Raw genomic sequence first — 10,855 nt, 5'->3', positions numbered from 1 at the left:
GGAAAAGTTTTAAAATGCCGTTTTTCTCTCCCTCACCAGAAACCACCATGCATGCATGGGCCAAAATGTCTGGCAAGCACAAGTCATTATGCATGTAACACGGAATGACAAAAATGCAAAGACCAAAAAAGTCATTGTAATGTAATAATGTAAGACTTCTTACTGTAGAGACAAATTTGGGATTTTTTGTTCACCTCATCTCTCAGATTTTGACTTTTCTTTTTTCAAGGCTTTGTGAATGTGGACTAAAAATCAGAGCCAGACAAAATAGTACACCACACACATGCTGTCTCACACACAGCCCTGGCACACACGCACACACACACACAGAAACACTCTCTCTCTCTCTCTCTCTCTCTCTCTCTCTCTCTCTCTCTCTCTCTCTCTCTCTCACACACACACACACACACACACACACACACACACACACACAGGCATACACTCCTCTGACTAATCAGCCCTATTGAATTCAAACAACAATGGGCGCTCATCCTCTGGCCACCCAAGAAGCCCTGCAGATCATGTGTTTGCTCTTTTGTTCTCCCTCTGTTTTGCTCCGGCCCCCTCCTCATCCGCCTCCTCCCTGGGCCTGTCCTTTAAAGGGGCCTGTGCAGCCCTCGGTTTATACCACCTAGATGCAGCTCTCTGTTGTTAAAGATGTCAGCTGTTATCTCACTGACCCATATTGCTGGCTATATAAGGGGAATGGGGGGTGAGGTCTTTCAGCCAGTACCAGCTGTTGGCCCTTGCCCTGGACTCCCCCCCATTGAAACCACACACAGTCACACACACACTCTCTCTCTCTCTGTCTCTGTCTCTCTCTTTCTCTCTCTCCCCCCATCTCCTTGGGGTCTACGTTTCTCTTCTGATAAAATACAGGAGTTCCTGAACTACCTCCCTCAATATACACACACGCACGCACGCACGCACGCACGCACGCACGCGCACACACACACACACATACACACACACACACACACACACACACACACACACACACACACACACACACACACACACACACACCCCTACTGCCTCTCATCATGGTGCTTGGCTCCTGCTCCTTGGTGAGCCCTGCCTGCCAAATCCAGGGCATGAATGAGATGGTCCTATCACAGTTCCCATCAGCCCTCTGTGTGTGTGTGAACACGCCAGGGTACGTCACTAAGGTCCACAGGAAGAGCCCGATAGCTTACGTCAGATCCCAACATCTAAACGCTTCCAGTGGAAATTGTTAACCGTCCTCCGGACCTCCAGCGAAGTCCAACACAGACAGACAGACAGACAGACACACACACACACACACACACACACACACACACACACACACACACACATAAACACAAACACATAAACATACACACACACATACATAAACACAAACACATAAACACACACACACGCACACACAAACACACACAAACCACCATCACCCTGCCAAACGGCACCAGCATGTAATTACTGACAGCCAAATAAATGATTAGACCTCAAATTCTTAGACATTGAAATCAGTCCACAGCATGGTGTGTGTGTGGGGGGGGGGGGGGCTCCCTTGCTACAAACTGTGATGTGTGGCTACATAGGAATGTGATCAAAGCTTTAGCCACTGTCATCATTCCTGGTGCTTCAACTCGTAGCCAGTCCCACTCACGTAACCCGATCCTTTAAACAGGGATCAGTCAAGCTGTGTACGGTACCATCCAGGGGGCCACACTTGTCTCACACCCACCCTCTCTCTCTCTTCCTCTCTCACTCACTCTCTCTCTCTCTTCCTCTCTCACGCACTCTCTCTCTCTCTCCCTCGCTGTGGGGGCCATGACAGTAACTTCAAAAGCCAGGGGGACATATCAGATTCAGACAGGCCCAAGGTAGCTGACAGATGAGCTGCTGTTGTGGGAAGCGGAGGAATTTACAGCGCACGCCTTTCATCTCCATAGGTGGCCATGTTGTACTGTGGTGGGAGGGCGGGGTGCCCATGCAAGTCATAACAATCAAACAGGAAGTGAGAAACCTTGGCCCCTCAGGTGAATCTGAAGAGCCTCGTCGCCAAGACCTCACTCCTCCACAACGGATCACTCCGCCGAGCCCCCTCGGGGCGTTTGTTTAGTCATCCGTGCTAGGTAACGAGACTAGGTAGGTAGACACTCACTCGCCACATTCTTTCCACACTCCCTTGTCCCCCTGCTCTGGATGTGTTTCAAGTATCTCACCTACGACTCCACTGCTACTGCATCTCATGAATCTTAAACAGCGGCAGCTCAGGATGTGTCAGGTTCAGGAACACAAGATTGCATGGTTCTTCAGACACTGAAATATGAGCCACCGAGATAAACATTCTTTCGATGTTTACTGGGGAAAGAATTTCACATGCTACACCTAGCAGAACACAACAACAACCCACAAAAGACAAAAGACACTTCTTTTTTTTAATTTGATTTTTTTCTTTAATGTATTTTGTTAGTTAAATTCCTATAAAGGGTGAAGGACAATGATGGTCACACAAGAGTTCTGTTGTTGTTTGTTGAACATACTTTTCTGAAGTCACAGTGTTTTAGACATTGACACAAAAAGAGAACCAAACCATCAACTTTTCATGGAGAAGGAAAGGCCGGGAAACTACACAAAGGTGGACAGCGTCACCTCTCCTTCATATTCCAAGTGTGCTGTTCTCTCCAAAACAAGTAAAACATGGGCAGAACACCCCTTTTCTACCCACTATAGACGCCTTCCCCTGGCCTCAAAACAAAATCAAAAAACAAAACAAAAACCTCAACAACAAATAGATATAATTATATATATATTTATATATAGATAGATTTATATTTATAATATATTTACTCTTTAAAAATAGAACTTCAGTCTAAATGACTAACATCTGTACAAACTACAAAAATAAAAATTTAATTTAAATAATTTATATGGCATGACATACATTTCAAATAAAACTACAAACCCTATGCAGGACCCCCACCCCTGCCCTTTACTTCCTATAATTTACACTCTCCTGTAGTTTAGCTGTGAATGTAGGATGATTTTTTGACTCTGTTTAGTTTCTTTTCGCGATTCAGTAGCTACTTAAAGTTTCTCGTCTTACAAAAACATAAGCTGCCACTTAAATCTAATACATGTCCCTGCTTTTATTTTAATATAACTGGCAGTGATGTGACCAATACTGAAATATGTGAAGTTTGCCTTGCTCCCCACACCTCCTCCCGCCTCAAGAAAGACTGCACTGCATGAAGGTATACATAATAGTAAAGCCTTCACAGACACACTGTCTTGAGCCACACCATGTGTTTGCCTTAGTAAGGAGCACCAGAGAAGCCCAAGGCCCACTCCACGGCAAACCCTCTGCCTGCCCTCCCTCCCTCTCTGGCCTTGTGGAAGCCTCGGCAGTGGACGCCGCAACCCTACAGCAGCCAACAAGAGTAAAACAACACAATAGAAAAAAACAAAAAAAAACTCCCTTTGCATGTATATTCCCTTTCAGAAGGAAATTGGGTGAAAAAAAAAAGGAAAATCTGTCATGTATTGCCTCCGCCCGAGTCTTCCTGTGGGATGGGAGATGGAATGACAGACTTTCAGTGCACCCAACTACTTAAAATAACCAAAGAAAAAACAAAAAAACCCCAAAAGGCTTATCTTGCGACTCCTTCAAGTAGTATAAAACACGTCAACTGCAAAAATGACACGGAGATGAGGTGACAGCGTAGTGATGGGAGAGGCTGAGGGAGGTGCAGTCAGTGGCGGAGCATCCACCCTGCTGCGCACCACCCATCACAGCCAAGCCCACAGGACATTTGAAAACGGAAACTGTTCAGGTAACAGACAAAGGAAATGTGCATGTGTGCATCATCAACTAAGAACCAAGACAAGAGGTGATTCAGCTACTGTTAACTGAGTCCCTTTCAATCGTTTTTCAATCTAGACATAACTTGTGAACAACAACAACAATTACAAAAACCAATAACAGAACAAATAAAAAATGCCCTTAAATGATAAGGGGCCACAAACAACCACAGAGTGAAGGTATGGTTTCTTAGATGGCTGATGAGGGGATCGTATGGCACACCCAGATCCTGATACAAAAACATGAACATTTGAATGCACAGTTAATCAGAAAAGAGCATCATGAAGGCACAATGGCTGCTATCGTTTTTTTTTTTTACATTTGCAGATGCAAAGTCTGGAAAAAAACAACAACATTAAAACAAAAAGGAAGTAATCCCACATGGTAACTTGCTATTCAAAATATGGAAGAGAATGAGAGTGAGAACAGAGGCCTGGAGTTTCTGCCTGTTTGCATTTGTGCAGTGCAATCAAAGACAAGGCATCACCTTTGAATAAAAAAGAAAAGCCTGCTATTGGCTGCAGTGTAAGATCTTGTTTTGTTTTTTTTCAATTTACAATTTGGGGAAGAGGGTACTGCATATTTTCAAGGCAAACCATTTCAAATTTGAAGTGTAGCAGCAAAATAAGAACAGAAACACTGACCTTTAATTTTCAATAACCTAATATTTACCATTTCACTCTTACATTTTTACATATAGCACATTTGTATCTATACACTGGGGGAGACAACCCCCCAAATCCTCTTATACATCTGACTTTTATACAAGAGAATACACACGTTATACAGTACTCTTTTAAATAAGTTTTCCCTCTTTTTAGTATTAAAATATATATTTATAAATTTATTTATATATATTTTTAAAAACAAGACCTTTTAATATCTTTTCTTAAAATAAATCCTCTTGTCTGTGAGGTCTATGTACAGTTCAAAGTGGAGAGGCTGGAGGTGGGGACTTCCCAAAGACAGCCAGAGACAGATTCCAGACAAAAACATTAGGGGTGGGGGTTGGGGGTGGGGGGTTGGGTAGCGTCTAGCAATCTTTGGCTGCTTGGATCCAAGGACCACCTGTAACACAAAAGGATGAAAGACAATGCCATAAGATTGGGCGCTAAGTCTGTTTCAGTTGAATCTGTGAGTAACTTTCATTCATGAAATGTCACTGATTTCGTTTTTTTTCTCCTCGGAAAAAGCTCAATTACCTAGAGCCTGGTTAGCTTCATTCTGGTTCTTTTCTACAGATTCCAGGTCTTGGAGTTCCAAAGACTCTGTCTTGAAAGATTGTGTGGCTTTCCCAAATGACTGCGAAGTCCTTTTAGTCTCCTCAAAAGAGTCCAGTTCACTGTCTTCAAAGCCCTCGTGCATGTAACCCTGGTACGACCCCGGCAAACTGGGGTGCACTGCTACCGTCACGGAGGCTGTGGCAGTAACCATGGTTACGGCATTGCCGGGCCGCTGCAGTACTCCGGCGCCGTGGCCCGGAACCTTAGTCCTGTTTTGATGCGGCCCGCGGCACTGCTGAGACCCGGTGCCCGAGTGATTAGTCCTCCCAGGGCAGTGGGCCGTGCCGCTGGGCAAATGCTGGCTCCTGGCTCCCTGGTACTCCTGCTTGCCGTCCCATCGGCTGATCTGCGAGCTGACCGAGTTGACCGCGTTTTGGGCTGACTCGCTCATCTGACCTTTCAGCTTGGCCGGCGTCTCATTGTAAGGCTTCACCACCTAAAGAAGATGAAACCAACAATACGCGTTAAGTTTGGGAACTATCCATAAGATTGATGCACTGAATTGATTCCTGAAAATTGAACTTTTTTTGACTGCAGAAACAAAGCTGCTTACTGTGAGTTTGGGGAAGCTGGGGTTCTTGCTGGCCTCGAGCAGGATGCGCGAGGTGGGCACCCCAGCCGGCGTTGTGATGTACGCACTCCGGTCGCAGTACTTGTACTCCTCCTCACCGATCCCCGACGTGGTGGTCGTCTCCGAGTAGTACTCCGAGTCCGAGGACTCAGAGAAGGCCTGCTGGCGCGCGCCCCTGGGGTCGTGTCCGCTGTAGTAGCTATGGTGACTCATGGGAGGTGGGAGTGGCTCCGGGGACGGCGTGGCCAGACGGCTGGCGTTGTCGGCCGGAGTGACCTCAGCCGGCGGGCCCATGAGTGAGAGAAGCACGGGCAGCAGCACGAGGCCGTTCAGGATGCCCAGTAGCGTCAAGATGGCTAACACGGCGAAGAAGTATCTGGACGAGGAACACAGAGAGAGAGAAACAAGGTTGTGGTTAATGGGAGCCATCATTAATGAGGAGTGATGGCTAAAGCAAACACAGGCACACTCAGACAGGGAGAGGAATGTGGAGTAGATGTAAACGCGGCCATCGGGATTCCAGCCCCCCCCCCCCTTCTCTTTCAGTCTTCCTTTCTTCTTTTTGTCCACGTTCCCTCGGACTACTACGTCCTCTCTCCTGGCGACCTGACAACACCGGAGAAATTCCTAAACTCCATCTTGGAACTGACTGCACTCTTTCTCTCTCTCTCTCTCTCTGTCTCTCTCTCTCTCTCACTCGCTCTCTGTCTCTCTTGCTTTCTCTCCCTCTGGGAGCCCTCATCTATCACCACGGCTCTGCCACTTCCTGAAGAAATGTGTTTACATTAGCGAGCACATCCTACGCGTCAGAAACTACTCTGGCCCTCCCCTGTCTCTCCCTCGCTCTTTCTCTCTCTCTCTCCCTTGCTCTCTCTCTCTCTCACTCTCTCTCTCTTTCTCTCTCTCTCCTTCCTACCCCTCCCAGTGGCCCCAGGGTTGCTGTCGCTGCTGCTGCTGCTAATGCAATTTTGTCCTCAACAACTTAATATCCCATCTCAATCAGATCCCATTTCAGCATGGCCAGGGCACACCACTTCTGTGTTTACACTGAGCAGGCCAGGAAGGGCTTTTTTCCCTCCTTTTTGTCTCTCTATTGTTTTTTTTTTTTTTCTTTCATCTTCAGGCATCAGTTCTGTAACACCCCTAGTTTTATAGCACAGTAACTATGTAAGGCATGTAAAGGCACCCACTCTTGAGTCGCTCAATGCTCTACAGACAAGTGGCTGCTGCCTATAGTTACACAGTCACTTTGTAAGCCTGTCCTTCATGGAAAAAGATTGACAGCAGTAGCTCTGTCTGACAGAAAGGTCTGACATGGCAAACGCAGAGGCCTGGTCTCTGTGTGTGTGCATAATGAAAGGGGCCTGAAAATGAGCTTCTTAGCGGGGCAGAAAACCAGCAGGAAACACCACCCTCCTCCGCCAAAGCCAAGAACATGGAGGTCTGGCTGGCGGGCTGGCTGGCTGGCTGGCACCAGGGAGATGGCGCATCTGGCGACGCGGTGGGCTGGGAGCGGCCCCTGGAAACATGTGCGCTTGGATGTCAGAGGGCGAGCGAGCGGGCGAGCGAGTAGTCAGGGGAGCCTGGAATGGGAACAGAGGTGGGGTGGGGTTGCTGGCTGGATAGCTCTAGAGAGGAACTGAGTGAGATGCTACTACCACCAGCCGCACTGCTTTGAGGCGCTGGGTAGAGAGCGAGCGAGGGAGAGAGAGAGAGAATGAGAGTGAGTGAGCACGTCTCTCTGGCTCCATGGTTTCTGTGTGGGGAGCTGGTGGGTGGGGGGGCGGGGGTTTTGCCCTGCGTGTCTTGTTAGCTAGGAGGTTTGGGTAATGGGCAACAGAGCCGCGAGGGCTGTCTGTGTCTGTGCGTCTCAGCTCGGAGCACTGAGGGAGGGCTCAGCCTCACCACAAGAAAGAGAGTGCATCAGAAAATTAGAGAGTACTAAAGTTAAACGCTAACACACACACACACACACACACGCACGCACACACACACACTCACAGACACAGACACATCCATGCACGCGAGAGAAAGAGACAGCTCAGCTCTTTTAAAACACAGAGAAAAGGAATGAAATATGGGCAAAAACAACTAGGAGGATAAAGGGATAATGAAATCCACCACCACACCACCCCGCCCCACTCCCCTCAAACTAACCCACTTAAAGGAGGTTGCACCTCAGATGACTTATAAGGGTTTTTTAAAGCTATATCTCAAGCCTGTCTACTCACAGCTGTACAGAAAAGACTGCTGTCCACTGACCTGTCTTCGTGCATTGGAGCCATGTGTTTACTTTGGCCTTTGGGGCCACTGTCAGGCAAAATGAATCGTAAAACACTGTTAAAAAGATTACAGGTCTGCGAGTAATAGTCCCCACCGAATGTCCATTTTGGAATCTATTTCGGTGTGCTTCTATCACGTTTCCCCATGGGCCCCGGTGGTTTTACTGTGTCACACGGTGCAATCAGTTTAACTAGACTGTAATTACCCAGTGTGGACATTCTGCCCACCTCGGGCTGCAGCCTTGGGCTTTGCAAGGGCCTATTCTAACCTCCGTAGGTGGCCTGGGCCTCGTCTGAGCCAGGGAGGACGAGTTCCGGATTGGAGGAAGGAGTCAAGTTAAACTATAGAACTGGTCAAATTTGGAGCCCTAAGCCTGCTCTCACTAAGCCCCTTTCTCCTGCTCTACAGTCCCCCTCCACCCCTCCTCCCCCTTTCCCTTCCTCCCTCGCTCACTCCCTCCCTCCCTCCCTCCCTCCATCTCTCGTTCTCTCACTCTCTCATGACTGCCTCATTAACAAAGCCAAAGCAGACTGCTCGAGTGTGCACTATTTTCTTTTCCAGTTTGCTTTGAAAATCACACAAGAACTGTGTATCTTTGCAAAAAAAGAAAAGAAAAGAAAGAGAGAGAGAGAGAGAGAGAGAGAGAGAGAGAGAGAGAGAGAGAAAAGCCTCAAGCCCGTGTGCCCCTTTGGCCAAAAAGGACCTAATGTAAAAACAGTGTCTTTGTTATTTACACAGTTTGCGTTGGATGTTTAAAGCACGGAGGCCGTAAAACGGGAGAGAAAACGCAGATGAAGACCGAGACCATCTCTGGTCGTCCTGCTCTCCACCTCTGGTTGACTACAAGCAAACACTCTATCTACCCATCCTCTGCACATGAAAAAAGATGGAGGAAAAAGTCACTTGTTTATTTTACTAAGTCAACATTCAGAAAGTGGAGTGTGATTTATTTAAGGGGGGTTAAAAAAAAAAAGAAAAAGAAAAAAAAGAAAGAAAGAGAGGGAGAGGAAGGGAGAGAGAAAAAGAGGGGGAAAAAAGCGAAACCATCCATGGGCCCCGGTTGGGTTAGACCTCCAGAGTAGACCTAGTGTTAGGAATTCTGTTGTTTATATAAACTGTAATCTTTTCCATTCGGAGTCGGGGGTTGGAAGGGGAGGCTCCTCCTGAGTGGGGCTGCCGATCCTGCTCTGCTGTTTATGCAGCGCTCCACCGCCAGGAGATGTTTACAGCAATGTATTTATGCTTCTCTCCAGCTAGAGGGCCATGTTCCCTCGCCCCCCACCCCCCACCCCACCCACACTCACCCCCCTTCATCTAAACAAGACCTCCCAGTGTGAATGCCCTTGTGCTCGCCCGCTACCTCCACCAAATGTTTCTTCCTCCAACCCTGTCTGCCATGGCACTAGCCTAAAAGCACTTAACAGCACAAACACAAACACACAAAGCTACACACAGGCACAAACACACACTCACACAAACACACACTAATACACACACTCATGTGTGTCCTTCTTCTCTCTCTCCCTCTCTCTCTCTCTCTTTCTTTGTTCCTTTTCAGTGGGAAAAGTATCCTTTCACCATCTGACTTGATTCAAATACTTGGAGAATGTTTGAACGGCCACAATGCCAAGAAGCCACCCTGAGCGTATTTATACTTTCTGACGTGCTGCTCCGCTCAGCTCAATGCAGTGCTGCACTGCATGGCTCTGCTCCGTTCTCTAAGTAAGCGATTTTTATGTCACGGGCCTGTTTGAGGCGGCTCTCTCAAGGTTGTGGTTGGGTTCCAGCGGAGGCCCAGATTCAGCTGAAAAACTCTGCTATTGGCCTCTCAGTGAGGGGAACGGTTGAGCGCTGCAGTGCAAGGAAGCCAAAGCTCTTGATTGGGGGGGCGGACAAGGGGTGTGTGTGTGTGTGTGTGTGTGTGTGTGTGTGTGGGGGGGGGGGGTTGTTAGTGATTTCTGGTTGGAGAGCGAGTGACCAGTTCAACCCCAAATCTGGGCAGGGCCTAAATGCCTTTATGTGGTTTAGAGCTGAGGGAAAAAAGGCTGTCAACTGGATAATTGGACAGTTGACAAATTCCTCTAGAGACAGATTGTGTGTGAGTGTGTGACACAGGGTTTTTGTGTGTGTGTGTGTGTGTGTGTGTGTGTGTGTGTGTGTGTCACCCATGAGTCACCACCCAGTGGGTAGAGTATTTACATGTTTATGAGCAGCTGCTGCACACCCTTGATGTTTTCTCCATTTGTTGTGCACTGAGGGTGTTCGGTGTGTGGGGTGGGAGCGGGTAGACACAGTCAGAGGCAGAGTGACAACACCAGGTGAGGAGAGGTGGGAGGCAAACATTCCCACCTGTACCCTCATCTACAGCTACCCCCTCTGAACACACAGATAAACACACACACACCTTCCTCCCCAGGCCGGCAAGCTGGCTGACAACTGTCTTAATAGTTTAGCTCAGCACCCCCCCCCCCCCCCCCCCCACCCCCTTTCCCACACACACACAAAAGCACTAACGGGGGATGTAGGGAACTGGAGCCAGAAATGGCAGAGTCGGCCTTGGATGCCTCACCTCATGATGAAGTCGAATTCGGAGCCGGCCAGCATGAGCACCCCCAGCAGAGTGGAGATGGCGCCGTCCATCACAGGGGCGAACATTTGCTCCAGGGACACGGCCGAGCGGGTGTTCCTGTCTCCGATGGCCGTAAGGAACCCCTGCGGGAAACAAAAATGCACCCAGAGACGCTCAGTCTGACGCCCGTGTCACAAAAAAATAACACAAGAGAGCATCACCTTGTGACGAGACAGCTGGGCCAATGTCTCTGTGTGTCATTAAAGGAGTACCAAGAATGCTGGGCATGTGAAGGGGAC

General features: G+C 48.2%; 1 protein-coding gene across 1 annotated transcript in view; it reads right to left on the bottom strand.

Annotated features, from left to right (window-relative positions):
- Nucleotides 1-2,449: 2,449 nt before the first annotated feature.
- The window catches only part of ptch2 (patched 2), a 33,089-nt gene continuing 24,683 nt past the window's right edge, over nt 2,450-10,855 (bottom strand). Inside the window, exons 19-22 of the mRNA XM_076295238.1 lie at nt 10,557-10,699; nt 5,687-6,080; nt 5,053-5,569; nt 2,450-4,918 (exon numbers count right to left, since the gene is read on the bottom strand). Of these exons, the coding sequence (XP_076151353.1) occupies nt 4,884-4,918; nt 5,053-5,569; nt 5,687-6,080; nt 10,557-10,699 (1,089 nt within the window). The 3' untranslated portion in view covers nt 2,450-4,883. The remainder of the gene's footprint in view (nt 4,919-5,052; nt 5,570-5,686; nt 6,081-10,556; nt 10,700-10,855) is intronic.

Source organism: Alosa pseudoharengus, unplaced genomic scaffold (assembly GCF_046254945.1).
Source record: "Alosa pseudoharengus isolate Yale_2024_CS ecotype anadromous, Long Island Sound unplaced genomic scaffold, YU_APseudo_1.1 YU_APseudo_1.1_scf_2, whole genome shotgun sequence".
In the NCBI taxonomy this organism is placed as follows: Eukaryota; Metazoa; Chordata; class Actinopteri; order Clupeiformes; family Clupeidae; genus Alosa; species Alosa pseudoharengus.
Note: the sequence above shows the minus strand (reverse complement) of the source record. Positions and strands in the feature narration are given on the sequence as shown.